This window comes from Magallana gigas, chromosome 4 (genome assembly GCF_963853765.1).
Source record: "Magallana gigas chromosome 4, xbMagGiga1.1, whole genome shotgun sequence".
Taxonomy (NCBI): domain Eukaryota; kingdom Metazoa; phylum Mollusca; class Bivalvia; order Ostreida; family Ostreidae; genus Magallana; species Magallana gigas.
Window position 1 is genome coordinate 8,720,494 of NC_088856.1, and position 23,264 is coordinate 8,743,757.

The 23,264-nt window shown below is 33.5% G+C and overlaps 1 protein-coding gene across 19 annotated transcripts; it reads right to left on the reverse strand.

Moving 5' to 3' along the window:
• LOC105327425 (tubulin tyrosine ligase 3) lies at positions 1-21,521 on the reverse strand. Of its 19 annotated transcripts, XM_066081176.1 has the most exons (23): positions 20,931-21,521; positions 18,396-18,482; positions 17,111-17,255; positions 14,511-14,609; positions 13,097-13,126; positions 12,344-12,397; positions 11,053-11,207; positions 10,388-10,604; positions 10,227-10,282; positions 9,994-10,122; positions 9,747-9,861; positions 9,162-9,533; positions 8,666-8,808; positions 8,087-8,148; positions 7,754-7,905; positions 7,487-7,582; positions 6,814-7,072; positions 6,382-6,487; positions 6,045-6,059; positions 5,346-5,493; positions 4,439-5,221; positions 2,985-3,154; positions 1,414-1,553 (listed from the first exon to the last, which is right to left on the reverse strand). In XM_066081176.1, exons 1-23 carry the CDS (start codon positions 21,384-21,386, stop codon positions 1,548-1,550), a joined length of 3,855 nt encoding a protein of 1,284 aa, XP_065937248.1. In that variant the 5' UTR covers positions 21,387-21,521; the 3' UTR covers positions 1,414-1,547. The 19 variants fall into 19 exon arrangements, with proteins under 19 accessions (XP_065937249.1, XP_011426193.3, XP_065937245.1 ...); XM_066081177.1 differs by lacking the exon at positions 2,985-3,154 and having other exon boundaries at positions 1-1,553; positions 4,904-5,221; XM_011427891.4 differs by lacking the exon at positions 2,985-3,154 and having other exon boundaries at positions 1-1,553.
• Positions 21,522-23,264: the final 1,743 nt, after the last annotated feature.

The following is a 23,264-nucleotide window of genomic DNA, read 5'->3' on the forward strand; positions in this document are numbered from 1 at the left end:
TGCATGGTCAGCAATTTATTTCATTGATATAAGTAAACCTTTTCATGAAAATATTCGTATGAAATATCACAGCATATTATGAGCAAAATTTGAATATAATTTCCTTATCTTATAAAATACTTTTTTAAGTATTTAAAGATTCGTTTTGCTATCATAATGTGGGGATACAGTTTCGAAAACAACCTTTTCAAGGTTTCCATTCAAAGTAAAACATCATAACACGCCTATAATTAATGACATTTTCTTCAACCAGAAGTGCAGTTCTAGTAATAAATGCATTTCTTTATTGACTTAAATGATATCATAATATATAATAGAAATTAAAGAATTTTTTTAAAAGCAATAACAAATAAAATTGATAACAATCAACAATTATATACATATTCAAATAAAACAAATATTTATAGATAAATATATCAAACAAATATGCAATAAAAATGTTCAAAATATGGCAGAACAGAAACCTTTCATCAAAATTTATCACAGATATGTTCACAATAAAAAAAAATGGATTCGACATGTTTCACTATTGCTTAGAAAACAAAGCAAATTCACATAGACGACCTTCTAAAAAGTCGTACATTCAGAAGACTGAAATGCAAAAGAAAAAAGAGACAAAAAAAATGATATTATTTATCCTATTTCTTAACAAACATACCTAGTACTTGACTTAGAAAGCGAATTTGTTCTCAATATTCTCTGGGAGGTTTTTGGCCCTCCAAAAATGTTAACGCCTAGCTGCTTACAAAGGGCGACAATGAATAGCAAATACCAAATCCCTAATTATTCCTTTCTTTAAGTGTTAGTATTAATCAAATAAAAAGTGTAATGTTAACAAAATCTGGTTAGGTTAATCAATGCAGTGGTCTATTACATAGGGATAGTTAATAGCTAAACAGAGGGGGAAACAAGTGAAATTAAAACACAAAAAAAACAAATAGAAAAGTGAGTGCAAGGAGTCGTACCGGCGACTGGTATGAATATCTCTAAAAATAAAATATTGATTAATCTTAAGTCACATTTCAAAGTTCATCTGTTGGCAACTCCGTGTGACGTAATAGACAGTGGATTGTGAAGTTGTGACGTGTCAATAAACACAGCAGACGACGCATTCACGAGCGGAAGCTCGTGGCACTGAATAGATCGCCGACCTATGTACCGCCGAACGAGCCTCGGCAACGAATTTGTAGAAGCAGTCAAGCCGGCAGGGGTTAAAGGTCGCTTTATCCCGCCATCTGTATAGCGAAGAAGAATCTTCTCAGCACGAAGCGCAGTCGGTGTGCCATTTATGCTAGGTGGAGTATTAAGGCTTCCAGAAGACTTAAGCGAGCAGGAGGAAGCACTAGGAGGACGAGGTGAGTAGCTGCTCTTTGGTCTGGCGGGAAATCCGCGCGCCGCGCGGTACGATTCGCTGCTGGTGTAGCCTGGATGAATAACAAGGCTATCTTGTTTACATTTGCATTGAGGATTGTTGTTATCAAGGTGTAAATTCATTCCACTGCCACACTCGGCACAGGTACGCCCCCAAGCACCATCGATTAGCGGATTCATACCTGTTAAAATTAATAACACGCCAGATTCAAAAAATGGGTTAGTGCAGCAATCAAATGGCGACAGACCTGCTTACCAATAAAACATTGCAAGACTCGACTTTTAAAAGCTAAGCAAATCAAAAATGGTGTAAGTATTTTATAATTAATAGTTTACAAAGTCAGTCAATTGAAGAACTGAGCAAAAAACATAAACAGATTACATTGTTATCGACTTGATACGTTTTGTTAAACTTGCATAAGCAATGTCTGTCATTCCAAATATATCAGTTTCAATTAGTTTTGTGAGTGCATATTTAATTTCAATATGAAATAAAATATTAGATTGCAAAATGTTATCGTTAAAAACAATAGACCAGGTGGCTAACTCTTACTTCGGTCAAAAGAGAACTAGTCAATTTGACCTTGAAAAAGCGCCCCACCAGTTATTATCAAATATAAGTTAACTGAACAGCATAAATATTCATTATCATTGAAGCGATTATTGTAGTACATTTTACGATATTTAAAACAGTCAAGCAAGATAAAAATTATCAAAGATCAAGGAAAAAAATTAAATATTAGAAGAAAGTATGCTGGTTTACACAACACTGAATCTACTCTGGCAAAAGAACAAGCATCCGTATAAATATGTTTACAGGAAAGTTCAAAATTATCTAAATGAAGGTAACGTAGTTGTTTGTTTGTTTTTGTTACCTTCTATGGAAAGTTTATTTCAAAAGGACATAATTTTAGAAGAGTGAGAAATGCATGCATGCACAGAGAGAAGTTCCATTACAAGCAGAGAAGGATAGGTCACACAATACCAGAATCATGCTTTAGTTTTATATCTTAAAAATTTCATAATATTCATAATATATTATCTATATTCCATCGCATGGCAAGGTATCTTAATATTTGTATAGATAATTTAAATTTGCATACTTTATTTTTTTTTTTTAAATGTTTGTTTTCTATCATATCGAGTAACACTTGTGTGCAAATGATTTTTTATTTAAGCAAAAAGTGAAAATCACACAGTGAAAGCGATATATGAAAGATGCCAAAAAGTACGAATAACAATGGACTTAGGGATGCACCAAGTTTGTATAGTTTTGTCCAAACTACAGAAACAAACCCTCAAAATCCTTACTTCATGAATTTTTTTTTTAAGTACACGTTTGAATATGTTCTACAACAACAACAAAAAAGACGGCTATACAAGGAACCCGCTATTTACCCTAAACGAGCTGGAAATGAGATCTACACAACATTAAAGCTATGATTGCAAAACACACAGTCAAAGTGAGCAGCTGAAACACAAAAGGATATGATACCGTCACCCAAGTGTGAGGGAAAACAACCCCTTGAAGCAATAGGCGCTAACATTCGGTGAAAGGGTATATTAGAGAAAGCACCCTAATCAAAGCCCTGAATCTGGTTGATAACATTAACCTTTATGACGGGTAGCTTTTGAACCACGACATATGGCGAGGCCTTAGTCATGTTCAGTTTGACGGGACTCCTCGCGTACTGTGGGAGTGAGAAAAGTCGTCTTGTTGTGATGGAGGACTGATGAGGCGGACTCCCCAAACCGTTCACAGTTTTTCTACGTCTCCGTTTTCCTTCAAAAAGATTCATTTTCTTATGTTAAAATATTATACCTAGCGTTTACATGTTAAATTATTGCTCCTAACTTTTTCTATTTTTTTCTGTCTAAAAAAAGATAATATCATATTTAACATATCTTTCAGCCTGATCATGTTATCAATCTGTTGCTATACTGTATAGAGAAACTAGAGTTTAAATGTATAAAATATGTATTAGATAAATGTTTGTAATTTTGTCTTTAATGCAAAGGCTGAATAGTCACAAAATGCCGGAGGCCAGGGTTTGGGAAATGAAACATGCTTTAGGATTGGGGAACATGAAAATAATGATACGTCTCACATTGTACATTTGTTGTTAAAATATAATTATGTCACGAGAAACCAAACTATTGCGCAGTCTCTATGAGCCTTTACGCACGCCTCTTTGGAATATTTTTTGGGTTATTGTTTGTTTGTCGTTAGAAAGTGTAAAAGACGTGTCAGACAGTTATTCAGATTCAGTAGTGTTAAACAGAAAACAAAACGTATTAGTTCTCTAGGAAACAAGATGTACAACATGTGACGTAATGACAACATGCATTGATGAGGATTATCATGAGCAAAATGACCGACTAGCAAGTTGTATAATCAGAAGATTTCCTGTCAGTCTTTTCATCCCTGAAAGATCGACTCTCCAGTGAAAGGTGGAACAAAACACTCAAGAGACCAATGAAGTTCACTCAATCGGTGCATGCATGCAAACCCATTCTTCTTTCAGTATGAACATTCAGTTTTAAGTTCTTAATACAAAAAGGAAACTGGTTAAATCTCTTCTTAATTAGAAATAAATTGTTAAACTGAAAATAGTACTTTGAAGTTAGCTGTGTTAGCTTTTGTTTTACATTTTTTCTTTTACCCTCATTCTTTTATAATAAATTTCTTCTAGCGAAATCCTAGCTTGTTTACTATAACTGTAATTGGCATGCAGACAAAACATGCATTGTTACGTGTTACCATTAATCTCTTAGTTATATGACACTGGCGTGATAGCAGGACGGAAGCTGCCTTCGTTTTCTCTAGTAATACTGAAATACTTTAATTTTGGCGCCTGGTCCTTCAGTCCCCTAAAGCTCACGTTAATGCTAGCGTAGGGGACACGAGGAAACTTTATCATAACTTCAGGTCGTTTACAATAATCCTTTTGTTTTCGAATCTGATGCCCCAATGGTCTATGGACATGGGTTCGCTTTTTTGAGGTGCGGGGAGGCTTTGAAACAGGGAGGCCTGTCAAGGAATTCAGGCAAGGAATATCTCCATTACCTTTTGTGATAGCACCTGCCAACGACATCATAGGTGGTGCCGAGTTCACTGGTTTAATGGTCTGGAGGTCTGTAGACTCCACATTATTGACAGCTAGCATGGGACGATCCAACTTGTCTATGTTGGGGATCGTATAGTTGGTAGATACAGAGGTAGTGGAGACCATTCTCTTACCCGTCCACGCACTACAACTAGAGATAGGCAAAGAACCAGATTTGTCCGCCTTGGGGAAAGACTGAGGCTGCGACAAGGATTGGCTGCTGGTGTTGTCCTTCTCCTTGCTTTCCTTGCTGCTACTGTTCTCCTTCGTTTCCTTGCTGCTTCTACCACTGCTTTCTGAGTTACAACTAGAGTGACTAGTAGACGGTGTTACTTGGTTTTGATCATTTTGTGATTTGTGACTAGTCCGCTTTTGTGAGTTATATTTGTGCTGATGATCCTGACTTTCGCCCGGCGCTGACTTACCCTTCGCTGGAGCGCTATTGGATGCGTTCGTGTTCTTGTGAGTGGTGTCAAAGTTTTCGCTTTGCGGTCGCTTTGTGGTAGGCGGTGCTGGCTTCAGGTCTTTGCTTTCTGTACTTGGTGGCGGTTTGCGAGGGCTAAAATATGCAGTATCGTTGTCCATGCTTTTTCGTACAGTAAATCCATATGGTTTTTTAACTGTTTGCCCCTCGACAGAGAGATTTATTCCTATGTATGGAGGAACTGTCACTAAAGGCTGCTTGTAGGCCAACTCAAACCTTCCTATATCACAGTTCCTATCATATCTTCTATCAACGACGACTGAAAACAAAGAGAATTCATTGTTCTTTTATTTGGTATCATCTTATTCATCAAGCTTATAAAAACACTTCCACGACCGATTGGTTTTTTTTCTAGATTAAAAAAAAAATACTTCTGATCTGACCTTTGATTGAGTCCTCTAAAACACCAGTACACATTCTGCGTGTGATCTCAGTACTGCTCTCCATGCTAGGTGATGAGTTGATCTCTATCAACCACGGACGGTAGTCCTCGGTTAACATGAAATCAGCCCCGTACAACTCAAAGGATGACTGTCAAGGAAGGACAAGGCACAATTAATTAGAAGTCGATTATATAAAAAAAATCTGATTGAAAACAAACAGTTATTACAAGATGAAACCATTCATAATTTCTTTAAACAACTACGGATTTGTTAATATTTAGATTCATTAGTATTATCATCTGTGGACATGCAAAGAAAGTCACATTACTAAATCGTACACACATCGTGAAATTCTCAATTTGTACTCATAAAAAAATCTTAAGTGCATATCTATTTATAAACATATAAAGCCTGTTGGTGTTTTAACAAAGCACTGACTTTTGTCACTAAAGAAGAAAAGTACTCATATTTTTTTTCAAGAACAGGGACAACTTGAAGAAGGAAAGCATGAGACTTAGTACAATACATTGAAAATGTTGACAAAAATAGGAAGTTCTACATTGGAGAGGGGAGCGTCGGGTATTTCCATTTGGTAGAGTCCATGATGTAAGGAAGTATACAAGAACTGTGTAGAAAGATATTATTCAAAGCACATCATTAGAAATAGACACCTCCTGAGTACGTGCTGCTACAACTCACCTTAAACGTAGACGGCTAAAACAGAGAACACGTGCAACATAAAACGTGTCAATCCTCTAGGCATTACACACAATACAGTACCATTTTTATCAATGAATCTTTCCTCATTTATAATGAGGTCATTCTCAAAAAAACAACGAAATATAAAGAGGGGACAAAAAGTTTTGAACAAGAAATAGTCGCGTAATGTACAGGATTGACACTTTGGCTGAATGGATAAATTAATTTCCAGACAGAGCAGAAGTGACCCAATGTTAAGTTACACCCAATTCACGGTTATTATGACAGCCAGGTAACCGACACCTATGTACAATATCAGCAAGCACGAAGGCGGTACCTTTCTGTATTCGATGACATCTTGTGTAGACAGCAAGGCACATATTATTGCTTTCTTCATGCCGGGATAAATGACATCATCCCATGCATTCCCGTGACCCTGGCCCCTGAAAGAAACAGCAAAGTCCCATAATTAAAGGGGATGTATGTTTCTATAAACGCTAAAGCTTTATAATGGTTAATAAGGTCCATTAACGGAATTAATGTACATGTACTAGTATTGTGAAAAAATTAGAATTTGCGGTGGTCAAACTATGGAGATTTTTGGATACCCTACGCGCACAGATTAATATCCCAATAAATTAAAAAATAAATGTTCATATAATTTACGCATACGAAAATCCACGAAATGACATTCCTTCAAAAACCTTAAAAAGAAAATAGTCCTTCGCGAGTTCAAATGATTCCACAGTTAGAAAAAAGTTGCCTTTACTTGATATAATCCTTGAACTGTTCGTGTGTCCACATGTTCTGCTCGGGGAGGAGCGGGTGCCGAGGGCCGTTCTTGTAGTACTTCTGGATGGCGTTGTTGGACAAGTGAATGGACTCGTCAAAGTCTTCCAATGTGTACTCCTGGGAGCAGAAGCGGAGGTAGCTGTCCTGATAGAACCAGATGGTCAGGGGGTTCCAGTCGGTGACCAGGAACCACTGCCGGATGTCGAACTTACAGTTATACACTAGTAATGGACGTTCTGAAAATTAAAACATAACACCTGTGTTTACAGTTATAGACCAGTAACAGACGTTCTAAAACTAAAACCACGTGAGCTTACACTTATTAGATCAGTAATTGAAAATTAAACCATTACACGTGGGTTTACAGTTATAGACTAGTAACGGACGTTCTGGAAATTAAACAATTACACGTGTGTTTACAGTTATAGATGAGTAACAGACGTTAATGTTAGAGACCAGTAACAGGCGTTCTAAAAATTAAAACACCACTTTTGAGTATACACTAATTCAAAAGGTTTTAAGACAAAAAATATAAAACAATTTTCATGCACTTTTTCAATTTTCTAACTGATTCTATCGTAATATCACACTTCTGTTTGCTCAAACATTCTCATTCATAGTTCATATGTTTTCATTTATTTACTACGTACCCATATATTTTTGCACCACGTATTTGTTGTCCTTCCGAACAACCTGACTGTTGACTAGTTTCAACATATCCTCAAGTTTGTCATAACAAACAATTCCTGAAAAATAAAACTTGTGCCATTTAAATTGACAAATATTTATCATGACACAATACACAATCATGTTTTTAACATTGAAATACGGTGAAATAAGCTTCCATTGTCAAAACATTTATAAATGAATTCCATCATTAACACGTACCACGGATATTTATAAATTTATTAACTTACCTCTTCCCCGAGATTTGGCCCCTGGTTTAACGATCCAAATATTCTTATAACCATCCATTTCAAACTGCGGCATGTGGAGTTTAAGATTATATAGGAGTCTATCTACTTCAGCTAACATACTACCAGACACATTCTGTATTTCACCATTCTCACTGCGAACAAATGTGGTCATTGAAAAAACTGTTACAATCACAAAAAGCTCTCTAAATATAATATACTTTTTCAGTAGTTACGAAAAGAAATGTATGGATCTCATAACATCACATACATGTATCATTAAAGTTTAATAAATCAGTGAAAAGCATGGATTATACATGAATAGTATGTACTCACTTAACAAGTTGGTAGTACCACTTTAGCGTTTCATCCCACTGTTGTTGTGTCAATTCATGTGGCTAAAAAAAACAAGCGAAAATTCAGCTTTACAAAAAATTACAACATTGTAATGATTGTATAATGCTGTAGTTTTGTTCCGGGCTACGTTAACTTCTCAGAATTTAACGTACGATGTGAAATAATTGAATCATGATTTCAAATATGTGTCATTGCTGCATATCATTTACATCTCATATATATATATATATACCGGTACATCTACTGATTATGATTCCCTCAATTTCTTGTGGAAACTTTAGTAAACAAAAAGCAATTATTTTAATTTATCATACAAAATACTATTATTATTTATCGTAACAAACATGTATTTTGATTCATTTAATTAAAGATCATTTTAAACGATTCTAGTAAAAAAATTTCTTTAACATTAATTACATGTACAATTCAAGAAGAAACAAAGATCATTGACTGAAGAAAATACATTTTAAAGGGATAAAGATTAATCTAAGGTTGTTTTAAGCCGTGTCTGTAGACATATAAGAACGCCTATAGATAGACTACGGTATGGATGCTTACGTCATTCAGGACATCGATGTCATCGTGTGAGCGCTCCTGAATGAATTTATCACACTGCTGCATCGCTCTCTCCAGGCAAGTTATCGGCACGCACACCTTCTTCTTCTTTTTTGTTCCCTTCTGTTTTTGAGATCGACTAGTTGCTGCAACCAAAAATATTATTATTAATCTTCTTAGTTCCAAACAAACATGTATGCTACAATGCTAAAAGACCATATATAGAAATAAGTCAGAATTGAGACACCTTTTGAAATAATTTTTATAGTTTGTTGATATTCCCGATGTGGGTACTAAACACTTAACAAAGGGTGAAAGTTTAAAACAAGTAAGCGGAAAAATTCATAATTATATATTCTAATTTTCATTTCTTGTTTTTTATCCCGATATTATTTCTAAAATTATTACTCTTGCCACTTAAAATTAAATCACAGAATAATATGTTTTATTCCATCATTCAAAAACTGCATGTTTTAAATATAGAAAATTGTACACGTACATGGCGGTTTTGCACTTTCGGTGGGTTTGACAATTTCGGGAGTTTTATCTTTGGGCTTGTTCTCTTTATTTTCACCGTTTGCCGCGGACTTCTCTTTCTCTAAGCATTCCTTGGCATGCGCACATAAATTGCCAGATGACACACCTGGTTTTGACCGCGTGCACTCGGGATTAGTACAGGTAAAATCCTCGCCCTTTTTGCTAGAATCTGAGTCTTTTTTCTCACTATCCTTTTTCTCTGTATCCGTTTTCTCGGAACCGACATCTTTCTTTTCATCATTTTCATTTTCATCTTCTTCGGGTATACTCTCGTTTTTATATTGACTAGATATTATTTTTAAAATGTTTGCACACATCGTTTGCCTGTAGTCGTCTAGAAGAAAAATGGAACAAAATGTTATCAAATGTATTGTTGTAAAATGTAATATTTCATTAAAGTATATTTTAAAAAAAACTAATTACATTTATATGTTTCCGTTCAACCTTTGACTCTAATTTTGTTAAGAATAAAACAGTTGTTGTGTAAAAAATTACATTCAATAATGCACGAGGAATCACTTATGAAAATTTATCAAGCAATGGGTACCGATAAAAGAATTCTTTTCTTCTTCGTGACTGAGGCGGTAACACCGAGGGTAGAAAGAATCCGGGTCCGAGTTATCAAACCAGGGGACATTCCTCATGTTTATACAAAGCCCCACCTAAAATCCAATACACCTTGCATGAGTAAGTATCAATATTACAAACATGAAAACACTACGTCCATATCGCAATAAAACGTCTCATTTCGAGGCTTTACTTTGAATTCTGCTGACCACTTCTTGTTGCCCTACCTTGGTGGTAAAGGAGCCTGCTTTGATATAGTGGTTCACCATCTGATCTCTGGTTAAGAACCTATAATCAACGATGTCCCTCTTTAACACCCAAATGAACGTGGGGTTCACATTCCGGACAATCCGCGACTGAAAGTGATGAAGACAAATAATTAGTGACAAAAAAGGATTTTTCTTATAACAAAGAACACAACACTACCAAATTCATTAATAATTTTTTTTTCAATATTTACCATTATTCCGTAAATCCCATCTTCTTCCTCCCAAGGTGGAATTTTCGGCTGATCATCTGTAAAAAAAAAAAACAACGCCATTTTATATGCATGATGCTCTTTGTACGTAGACACACAAACTTTAGAGGAAATCCAGGAAGACATGGCATGGAACAACTTACTATCGCTATCCCCATCGTCATCATCATCCCCATCGTCATCATCATCATCATCGTCGTCATCATCATCATCATCGCTCTCGTCCACCGTTTTACGGCGCTTTCTAGGAGTTTTCTTCTGAGGGGTGGATATTTTGTAGAACTTTTCCACCCAGCCCCTCCTCCTCAGACTTTGTCTGACCGCGTTGTACCCTCCCTGGATGGTGAACACTTTCCGGTTCTGTTGAATAACAAAAACCAATTGTTTAGTTGTCATATTATACGAAGTATTAGCACTGCTGATGGTTCAGTAAACCTTTCAGTAAACCATTGACTTGCCTTGACGGCCTTCTCGGCCTGTAACATCGCTGTTAATTACGACCAATATATATCATCACCATTGACTTGCCTTGATGGCCTTCTAAGTCTGTAACATCGCAGTTAATTACGACCAATATTTATCATCACCATTGACTTGCCTTGATGGCCTTCTCGGCCTGTAACATCGCAGTTAATTACGACCAATATTTATCATCACCATTGACTTGCCTTGATGGCCTTCTCGGCCTGTAACATCGCTGTTAATTACGACCAATATTTCTCATCACCATAGACTTGCCTTGATGGCCTTCTCGGCCTGTAACATCGCTGTTAATTACGACCAATATTTATCATCACCATTGACTTGCCTTGATGGCCTTCTCGGCCTGCTCCTTTGCTGCCTTCAGACGATCCGTGTTGACGCTACAGTTTACGTTGGTCAACTTCCGGGATATCTTGGGTCTCCCCAGGGATGGCATGGTCTTGCTCCGGGACAGGGATCCAGACACGTCGCCATCCAGGTCTAAGTACAGAAAGAACCCAAAAGTTATCAGCAATCAAAATCTCCCCAGGTTCCCGGGGCCATAAAACTTATAGAAGCTCACTTTTGATCTTAGTCTCACATCTACAAAAGGAATACGTGCATATAGTACAATGTACATGTATAGAAAAGTGAGACATGTAAAAGTCAGTTCGTCTTGAGTTTTTTGGTCCCGAGGTTTGGTCTCTCATGACACACATATATTTTAATAAAAAGATAGAACGGATCAAATGCTGTGATTTACGACATTTTTAAATTAATATATTGATCATGATAATAATATGTGAAAAAGTAACTTTCTAAATTCGGCTTTATCAACATATAAAAATGATGAAACAAAAAAGCAATATCAAAGGCGTTTACAGTCAACAAATTAGGAAAAGCATTATGTCTTAAGTGTAACAGTTTTACATCATTAATCTATACAACGCTTCCAACTGTAAATGTATGTTAATATAAGAGTCATTATAAATGCTATCTAAGTTTTAGTTTTATCATAGTCTCTCTCTCTCTCTCTCTCTCTCTCTCTCTCTCTTATGTGTTAAGTTATTATTTGAGAATTCTTTCGTTGTTAAGGAAGATTTCAATGTAATTTTTTCTGTGGGCTATGGTAACACTCAAACTTGTCTAATCTATGTAAAGGGGTCATCAAATGTCACCGTTTTATTACCTTCAATATCTGAAACAACGTCAATAAAGCAAATAAGTAAAACTCAACTCAGAAAACAATGGTTAAAGCACCATCAGACAAACAAAAGAAGTTTCAATTGTGAATTGTGGTGCACACTTGTCACAGATTGCGGCGAATGGAATTTAACCAAACAAAAGATTTATCGGGATTTTTTTACAATGATTTGAGAGTCAAATTTAACATTTTCCTAAAAAACTTGATAAGAAATCAACAAAAAAATCGAATGAAATTATAATTGATATAATGATAGGATTGTTTAAATCAATACATTTTTAACACTGATAAAATTTTCTACCTTAGCAAATGGTTAGCATTTAATCAGGACAATGTTATTATCATTTTGATAGGACTTATACATCATTTTGTCTGTGACAAACATGTCAGTAGAGGTAGTTTTGAGGTTAAACACGGGGTTAGAAGCTATTACCTCCATTCTGGGGTTCTGAATTATCAGGGGTTTCACTATGGGAGACCCCTTCTTCTGGAAATGAGACAAAACAACGTACAACATCAAGCCGTGTTATCCAACCAGATACACAAGTATTACAGCAAAGGCGTCAATAATTCAGGAACTGTTTGTAGCTGTGTCATAACCAAATAACTATCCAACCGATTTTCTGTACAGGTTATGTTTAGTTTATCTTATTCTTTGCAAAGACGCTTTTCATTGGTTTTGGTTTAAAAAAAAAACAGGTGTTGTTATAAGTCCGACGGATATTACATTCTAAGCAAATGTTACATGTATTACTAGGAACTTGAGAAAAATAAAGAGAAACAAAGAAATATGGCATGTATTGTGTTTGATTATTTCTCGAAACAATAAATGAAAATCAGAGAGAACAATGTCCCTTCTTAATAGGGTATCTGCTAAAAGTGTTATCATGGCTATCTAAGACATACCAAAAGATTAATCCATTTCTTATAATCAATATTTACACTAATGGCAAAATGAAAATATAATGCATGTTTACATAAAACATTGAAATAAAGCCAGCACACGCTGCATGCAACTGTACACGTAATTACACGTATCACACACTACGCATGCAGTTAATTGGTAAACATTTTCATACTTTACTTGAAATATTCAAAATAAGTATTGGAAAACAAATACTGCTCAAGAGCTCATGCTACAACTTTACTCCAGTACAGTTATATGTGCAACACAATATTTAAATACCCCTTCGTCTGGAATTATCTTTGTAGTTGTCTGTAAGAACATATCGTTTGAACTTGTTGATAAATATATTTAAATAATCTTCAAGATGAAGTCTTTTTATGATAAACGCTTGGTAAATAATCATAGTTTATCTGTTCGTTTGTTTCATTATAAGACTTTTTTGTTGATCTACAATTTTTCCACGAAATTTGGTCCGGCTGGTCTTACACTATATTTCAGCTTTAGTTGACTTTAGCATGTCCATTAAAATTTGGTTTGCATATACTAGTATCACAATTTAAAGTCTTAACTTATTTAGGTCAGTTATAAATATTGTTCATTGTCACTAAAGGATCATGCTTCTCTTGAACCTGATTTACTATACATATCTTCATAGACCTACACTTCTTAATGCATGCCAATTTAAAAAATTAATTTAAATGTGTGTATCTGGTTTCCAAGGGGCGAACGTTTTAAATCATTATCTTAGTGAAATAATCTACTTTGATCTATAGAGAACATGATATTGAAGAATAAAACGTCTAAGATTTTCCGACTGAAACTATCTTTGTACTTCAAAACCTCCATGGCTGTAAATGACGTCAATATCTCTAAAACTCGTAACTTGTTGTATATTGAATCTTCATTAAAACAGACAATGTTGTCTTAAAGCTACATCACTAGGTTATATTCCTATCGGTACATTCATTTCATGTGAAGTGTTAATTCCATTTTGACACGATAACTTAGAAATTATCAAAGTAATTGTTTCGTTTTATTCCTAGATATATTGGTACTTTCATTTTGTTTTATTTGAAGTGTTAATTTCAATTTGCCATGATACTTTAGAAATAAGCGAATGGTTTGTTTCGATCAAAGCATATAAATGGCTTTCTCTCGACGTGCAACATAATTTTATATACATGCATGTATGGTTGTTGTTGTCCTCGTCTTCCGATGCTATTTTATTAATGTCCTTAGGATAGCGTATTTTAAATTCTAACTTACGACATACTGACTATCAATTATATCACATCTAGATAGTGGTTTTTAAGTATAGTTAAAGTAGGTCAAGGATTAAATACTCTAACATGTTTTAGACGAAATAACAATAATGCTTTAGATCAGAAAGATACATAAACACAGATAATAAAATCTAACCCTTGTTACACATTTTTTTTTTAGTTTGCCATAGCTCAATACACAGGAGGGGTTTAAAGCTGTCAATTTACGTTTAAAAATGTCCTTATTTTTTAATCCAAAACAAAATATTTATTTCAGGTTTTGGTGTAGAAAGTGACTGCAATCAAGTTAATCTAATATGTATGTAATAGTCTTTTAATTCGACCATTGTCATTTTGAATCCTCAATAGTATACTAGGGCCTGTATATAACAACTGCAACAATATTTGTTAGAAAAAGAGGTCGCACATACCATCTAGCTCCGAGAGGACTTTCCCTTTCAGTTGGTGGTTGACAAGGCGCGTTTTATGCCGCTTTAGCACCATTTCGCTGCTACTATTGGAATATGGTCCTGAAAGAGAAATAGTACTTCAGATACATGTACAATCCAATTTGTCCTCAATGACCGCAGTGGAATGTTTTGACCGCTACCGGTATGCAACATTAAAAATCCAACTATATTTTATTCACCATCCAGTTGTGGTGTGGGGTTTTTTCGCAAATTAATCTCATTGTCTTGGCAGGTAAATTACGTTTCTAAACATATGCTTATGGTAAAGAAATATAAATTCCAGAAACACACTGTGATATAGAGTTAAATAGGCAATTTCGCACATGTATGCACCATTGCATTTTTTTAATATATCCAGAATTAATGACTTTTTTTTGCATAAACATGAGTGCAAATAAATTCTGGTTTTAAAAATCTGAGTTAATCATGTGCTCCTACTACGTATCCAATTTCCTAAGCCGAGTTAAATCCTGTTATTGCCAATACACACATACATGGAATTGATTTCTTGAATATATCTCACTGTTCCAATTCATTTCCAATATGGAATTTATGGCAGAGAAATCACCTTGCCACTTGGTAAGGGAATATATAGCATCATACAAGTGGCAACATATGTCCTTATTATATCACTACCGGTAAATGACGTAAGGACCTGGGCCTTAACCTGTTTCACTTTACCTGTGGACTTGTTTTTCAAACGCCTAGTAAGAACCATATAAACATCGCTTGTTGGCAAGGGTCGATACGGAACCGTAAACATTTTCTTAAACTATTTCTCTCCAATCAATAATAAACTTCGGGAGATTTAAATGCCACTTTTAGACTCCAGATGAGACTTCTTTATATAGGTGAAATTAAAAAAAATGGAGAGCGAGAATTGCAAAACGCATTCACACTTATTGCTGTTCCATAATCAATACTGATCTATCCAACTTGTTTGCTAATCCCTTGTGATAGAAAAGAAATCATTAAAAATGCAATTTCATCCCTCGATCCTGTTTATAAAAAATGGACGGAATCAGTTCTATTCCTTTGAACAAAGTAGCATAGATCCTAGCTGGTATGTAATTGGTAATTTCAGGCACCTCAAAGACACTAACTATTCACTATGTTAGCGACAGCCATAGAAACTGAACAAATCACATCCAATTAGACTAACAATGTATCCAGCTCAATCGAACGCATCTTGATTTCGCAGAATTCAAACAATACAATGGTAACGATCCCAAACAACAAAATAACAAGATAAAAAGTTATGTTGCAGCTCAGAGAAAACAGCAGCAAGGAATAAGAATGTTCTCATAGATAACTGACACTGAATGAAAAGGTGGCATCAATAATGGATGGATCCGGTAACCAGGACATTAGGGCTACAGAGGGAGACATGACGGGGATCTTAATTACAGGTCCACATTTAATGGACCTCTGGGAAATCAGGGCTTATTAGTGTCAATATGGAAGGGTACACTAAGTGTACCACACTAAAAAGACCATAAACACACACTAGGTGATGAGTCGGGTAGCCAGCCGTCTGCCAGAACTGATTTACTTTCACAGGCAAGTCCATGGTACATGCTTCATTTGATGATACGTATATGGTTAACATTTTGGTTGTGATCTTGATATATACATGTAAGAACATTTACAAGTGTCATTCAAGAACAATATAAAAAGCTTTGAAGAATTTAATTTTTTTTTGGTGCATCTTGATCATGCTGATTATGTAAATGTCAAAGCTTCAGCATTCAAAGTGATACTACTAAAGCATGCCATGTCTTTTACATTTGCATGAGATTGAAATAAGGTTCTGTGAATGCAGACACTAAGTCATTTAATTCTTTATACAAGTTTTTTTGTTTTTCCTGAATTATGTCACTAATAAACTGATGCCTAATAGATTGATATATGTAAATGTTCTTAAAAGTAATTCTTGAAATCTATCGTTTACATACTACAAAAATAAAAGCTCTTTTTAAGGATTGTCTCAAAAAAAAACCTTCTGGTGAAAAAAAATATTTGAAAATCTAAATACATGCAGAACTTACTGTTCTTTTGAAATCCATGTCAGTGAAATTAAGTCTGACTTTAATCCTAGGTTTGCACATTGAAATGGTATTAAATTATGTTTCAATCTGTACTGAACAGTAGAGGAAAGATTGAATTAATCTGACAAAGCAAGGCCTTGCGCATACATGTATGCTTCTCAGCGCTTCAATGCCCAAACTCCCAATCACTTTCTAATCCTCTTGTTCAGTTTACACTTTCAAGTTTGATTCATATGACTGGTTTTAATCCTTGTACTTATTTACTAACTTTTGTAATCCATTTTTACTCTAATTGAAATGAATATCATATGCATACAAGAAATCTCCCCTGATGCATATTTTATCAGATTTTCAACTCCATGTATGCAGACAGGAAAATTTTCAAATGATATTGCAAGCATTCTTTTTGGTACAAGTCATGTAATTTATCATATTAAAGATATTCTATCTGAATGCACTCTGTTTGTTTTCACAATATACATTGCTTTTTTTCCAAATTTTACACTAACTAACCTTCCAATATTCTTTGTAGATTTGGGGACACGTTCTTGTTGCGGATGCCATCTTTACCGTCACTGCTCTCCGTATCCTCGCCCTGACCTTTGACCCCATCAACCTGGTCGTCGGCCGAGTTATTTATATCCCCATCTTCAGCTCCCTTAAAAAATACACGCATCAGTGACAGTTTAGAAATAAAAACTTTGGTAGCAGAAACTTAATTAAGTTGACTAAAAACATGTATTGCAAATACATGTATGTTTTTTACTCAGAGACAATAATTTAGTGTGTGTTACATTTACATGCAAGAATTTCCATTAAAACATGTTGTACTTATACTAAGCATGCAATTAAATTGGAATGTGCTAGATTAAGGATCACCAAAACACTTCCGAGAAATCTATATATTAGTTTGTATACCCTTCCCTGGGTTAATAGAGATGGTTGAGTGAGTAAATTCTGGAGATGTCTAAGAAAATCAATGAATGATCTTTTTTTTCACTTTATATACAGTTGAACTTCAATATCTCGAACATTGATATCTTGAATACAATGTATATGTCAAAGTGATAAATGTATGTCCCAACCACTTATTTTTTTAAGTATTTTACCCTTGACATCTCAAATAGTCGGATATATCTTAAAGTTTTTAAACAGTCCCATCTAGTTCAAGATAATGAAGTTTAACTGTAATTATACAGTTTGTATTAATATATGGATTTAGAAATAAATAATTTTATCAAATTTAATATGCTTCAATCTGTGTTTGAAAATGGAATTTTTCATGTGATTAATGAGTTTTTATATTGACTAAACATGCTTTAAATTTCAAAAATTTCTCCTAAATATTAATTTTTAAAAAAAATTATCTGTTTATGTGGGGTTTTTTTTATCTCAGCAAAATTTTGAGCTGAACTGATTGACCAAAAATCATGGAAATGACGAACCATGAAATGAGATATACTAGTTATTCTACAACAACACTGTGAATTGTTAAATGTTAGGTAATATATGAGACCTATCAAATTAAGTATAATGTTATGTACATGACATCTGCAGTGATTTTATGATTTTACAAATAAAAATGACTACATGTATTAAGTATTGACTCATAACATATATTGGTAAGTGTTTTAAATGACTATAAAAAGTGAATGAGTTTTTAGTTCTATTTTTAAGTTAGTATCATTGATGTCGAGATCGACTAAATCAGTTACTGATAGTGATGAATCACAATTAAGACACGGCATCATCTGTAGAAATGAAGTCTGTAAAACTGTGAGCTGAATGTTTAAATTACCTCCTTTACTTTCTTGAATTTTCGTAGTTTACTAACGGGAGAGAGTCTTCCATTATAACTGGAGAAATGGATGGAAGCTTGTTCGATCTGTAATGTACAGCACCACAGACACTCAGGAGCTAGTAGTACTCACAAGTTACTAAGTTCTACTGCATCTACTTATAGTACAGATCTATCTACTGTTAATTTACTAACGGTCTACACAGGAAGATTAATTAACAAAATTGGTTATTTTAGTAACAGAGTAACAAATAGTGTTTTGTTAGCCATACATGACATGTTAGTAAATAAAACATAATTATTATATAACAAGTAGAAATTCTTGTAATTCCAGTATTAGCTATTATGTTTAATGAATTAGAATTTTAGACAAATTAAAGCTAATAATCAATATAAACTCCACATTTTCAAAGAATTTGTTTGTTTAATTTTGTCTGTCAATCACTTTATCTAAATTCATATATGTATCTATAAAAAATTCTAATACATGTAACATGATGTACCTTTTTCTTTTCTTTTAAAGCTAGGTTTAGTAAACATATGTTGTTGTTGTTTTTATAGCTTAATGTGTTTAATTATATTGTTGTATTTTATAATGAATTAATTTAAACTTTTCTGAATTCAATTAAAAAAAGACTAAAATTGAGGTACCCTATACATAGCTTCAAAAATGATATATAAATGCATACAACATGTACATTTTTAACTTAAGCATCCTTAAATTGTCAATTCAGCTGGGAAAGATTCTAATTGTTCATCAGTGATACAATTTGACTTGTGTGAATTTGAATTGTGTGTACAGTAATATGTGTATAACATTTAAACTTGCAAGTGATTTAAAGCCCATACAATCTCACACAGTGAATGTATGTCAAATATTTTAAAACACAATGTGATAAAGTTAGGTTAAAACTGCAACATCTAATCTACAAACATTATAAACCCTGATAAGAGCATTCAGAAAAAAAAATACTTCTATTCATAGTCTTCAAAAAAGATATCATTGTTCAAATCTAGCTATTTCCAAATACAGAACAGTCTTGAATAAATAATTAAGGTACATTGATGTTACAAAAAAATATGTAAAGTATGACTAAGTTGAGAGTTTATTTAAAACAAGTTTAGTTAATCAAAGCAGGAAAGGTTTAATATATATTATTTTAAATTTCCGAATGCATAAAAAAGTTAATATTTCATATTTGTATATTCATTTGATGTATACATATTAATTTGATCTATTGAATTTTATATACATGAATATTTATTTTGAAGTATAAAACAAGATCAACAGTTTCAGGAAAAATAATTAAAGTTTTCACATGAAATTGCCTATATCGACATAGATCATAATTTAGATTTAAGCATAAAAATGTGCACTTTCAGATATTTTTAAAAAGTCAAAGATAATTCAGTATGTATGTTCGTTTTATCTCAATTAGGCAGTGAAATTGACAAGAATAAATTTAAAATGATTTTTTTTATGGAGAATAATTCACTAAGAAAATCTGACATTAATAAATTTGATCATATTGATCCCTTTGGATTTTCTCGGAACACCTTGCACAATTATTAAACAAAAATCCCTGTAGACTTTTTTTAACTGCATTTATTGACCAGACGAGCATTGTTTGGAATTAGAAAATAATTTGGAATTATTTGATACATTAAAAGTGAATAAAGAACTATATATGATATTAGTCAAATTTGGCCCCCATAATTCGCTAATTTTAAAATGATTCACATACATTGATTTGTTGTATTATTTTATAGAAGAGTTGACATTAAAAATGTTTTTCACCTATTCATTTGATTTACATGCACTCACTGGCTGTATATGACGTCAGAAGTGGCGCTTATTTATTTATAATTCAATCAAAATCAGTCAAAAATTGACATTTTTCTTATCTTTTTTCAAATGGGAAATATACAGCAACTCTTTGAATAAGAACGAACTTTTTGTCACTTATAAGTATTGGAAAGATACATCTTTGGTGAAAATATTTCGTTTGTTCAAGCAGTCGCTCAATGTTTTCTAAAAGAAAAACTGCTTCAAAACAAGCCGTTTTATGCTAAAAATGAGAAAATGGCGGGAAAAGGTAAACGTTATGATGTCATATTTTTAAATTGTGGGCATTAAAATCAAAATGAAAAATTATGAAAAAACTTCAAATGTATATTTGTACAAATAAAACAAAGAATTGCAGTAAAATGGTAATGTTCAAACAATTACCAAGCAAAATGTAATGCAAAACTACTTGGGACAAATACTAAACTTAATACTGTGGAATCATTAAAATTCCTGGTGGCTCAATTTTCGTGGGTAGCCCTCCCCCACAAATTTACATCCTCAACGAAAACAAATTAAGAAAGAGTCATCTATCTTATTGAGACTGAAAACCGAGGCATCCACGAAATTATATCCATACATATATTTTCACTTTCAGTAACATATGCGACATATTTCTAGCAAAAGAAATACTCAAACCATGTCTCATGATAATTGTAAATTATTCATAGATGTGAAGACACACTTACATTTCTCTTCTGTCTATCTAAATGCTGTTGCTGTCTGGCCATAAAATCTGTGCCTAGATTTTGAACGATTTTTTGGCTAGCAGTGCTGACTTTCGGACGAAAAGTAAAGATATTATCATCTAGAAAAACATCTGATTTTGCAGTCATTTTGCCTGTACGAAGATTGTACACAGATGGTTTGTTTACGTTTGTCTCTTGTGGCTTAGAGGACACAGACTCTTCGACCAGTGGTTCCTGATCTTTCGGATCTTCTGCTTTATCTTCGGTGACAATAGGTTTATCTGAATTTGTAGGAATTGGTGCTAGAGGTTCAATGGTTCTGCATTTGATATCACGCATAAAATGAGGTACAGTTGCGTCGATAGTTTTTAAACGACGATTAGCAATTTTTCTACTTGCTTCACTGATCTTTGGAATAAATGCGTAGTTCTTACTGACATTATCTTTCAATTTCATCCTTTCTCATGTCTGGTTGATTTTATCAGCCATGTTTGCATTTTTACGCTCCAAATCGGGTAACTTCTTCCCAGAAAACAGTTGGCGTTCACCGTAACTATGGAGCCGCCATTTTCTCCTTTACCCTGATAATCTCAAAACAAATGAAAATGATTTCGGGATAAAATATTAAACTTTATATTAACCACAATAGATAAATGAAATGATATGGTCATGTATTTACAATACATACTTACTTATTAATTTATAAATACTTAATTTGTTATTTGTAGCCTTTAAGAAAAAGACTAAAGTTATCCAATAGATGGCGCTGTCTATAAAGGCGGGAAAATTGAGCGATTTTAACCCTTTGACAAAAAATATTATTCTTATATCCCGTGTGTACAAAACGTGTTGGTTTGAAAATATTTTATTGTATATATAATATACAAATGATTCCAATAAAAGTTCTTGAAACTAGGTTCTAACCCTAATTCGAATAATTTAAAATAGTCATAAAATATATGATATATATATATATATACATGTATCTCAAAAAAGAATGGCAAAGAACAAAAATATGAAAACACAATATTATACTTAATATATAAATCTTCGAGAATTGGTTTCATTTTTTTTCTTGGCAGTGAAAATTCTAGCATTAGTTTTATAATCTAATTTAATTATCATTAACCCATTCTAAACTGGTAAAGTATATATGCGCATTTTTAATACCTAACGTTAAAATAATGGTATGTATGGATTCGAATAGTTTATTAAACAAAGTACTACTTGCATTCAAACAAATAAGAAGTGACATACATCTTCTTCCTTTTCACATTTGCAAATTGGAGAATCAATAACTTTCTTCTGTATGGATCACAATTTATTAATAATTAACACCTAGCTGTGCCTTAACTTTTTATGAATGATATAGTTATATATATTATAGTAAGGGGCCTACTCTATTACCATGATGGAGAAAATATCACTGGCCTTTTTTATTAGAACTGCTTCTTTGAAAATGACAATGCAAGTTATTAATTTTAATTAAAATCGTTTCAAACCAAATTGTTTTTGTTGATTAAATAATATGTGATGTGTCCATCCCTGTGTAGTGTTTATAAATTCTTGAGAAAAGGACGTCTTAATACCCGAATCCTTTTAATCATTTTCCTTATCTATATTGGTCAACTAAAGGTCTGAGTCTCTTCGATTGGCAGTATATACATGTAATTAGCTTATAAGTAAGCAGGTGCAATTTAAGTCAAAATGCAGTAAATATACATTGTAGTACTATAAGTACAAAATGTAGTATATTTTCACTTCACTTCAACAGTGTTCAAGTTATCTTTCTTTTCACACTTAAGGGGTCCAATGTACATACAAGTAAACTGTTGTTTTCCTTTATATCGCTCTAGCCGCATGTTTGTGTTTTTGTTTTGAGGAGAGGGAAGGGGGGTGGTAATTTGCAAGTTGTCTTCCTTTACACACATTTCTACTGTATCTTAATAAAGTGGATTCGACGAGAGATGTACATGTAGTTTGCATGTTGTCCTCCTTTGTACATGTCCTTAAAAATAACGCAGTAGCGGGTTATGTAATTTATTCTGCAATGATCGCTATCTTCATAGCCCGCATGGACCATCAAAGAAAGCATTATATTGTTTATATCTATATATTTCTTTTAACAAATTAATAAATTGAAATTGTAAAACGTAAGTAAAATTAACTAAATTACTGTTAATGAACATCAGTACGTTAGCTGAAAGAAACATGTACAGCCAAATTGTCTTCGATGGGAGTTTGAGTCTGACATCATCGTGATTATTTCGTGCCGTCCGTGCTTTTTCTTATAGGTCGCTGCATGTAGATTTTGACAGATCAATACACGGGGCG

What these genes read in the sequence shown, in the direction of transcription:
- LOC105327425 (XM_011427891.4), bottom strand. Translation starts at nt 21,386, where the DNA reads ATGAAATTGAAAGATAATGTCAGTAAGAACTACGCATTTATTCCAAAG. An exon ending in TTCAGAACCCCAGAATGGAG is followed by an intron (nt 11,208 to 12,343) that starts GTAATAGCTTCT and finishes TTCTGTACTTAG; the next exon opens with ACCTGGATGGCGACGTGTCT. An exon ending in TGGTACTACCAACTTGTTAA is followed by an intron (nt 7,906 to 8,086) that starts GTGAGTACATAC and finishes ATTTGTTCGCAG; the next exon opens with TGAGAATGGTGAAATACAGA.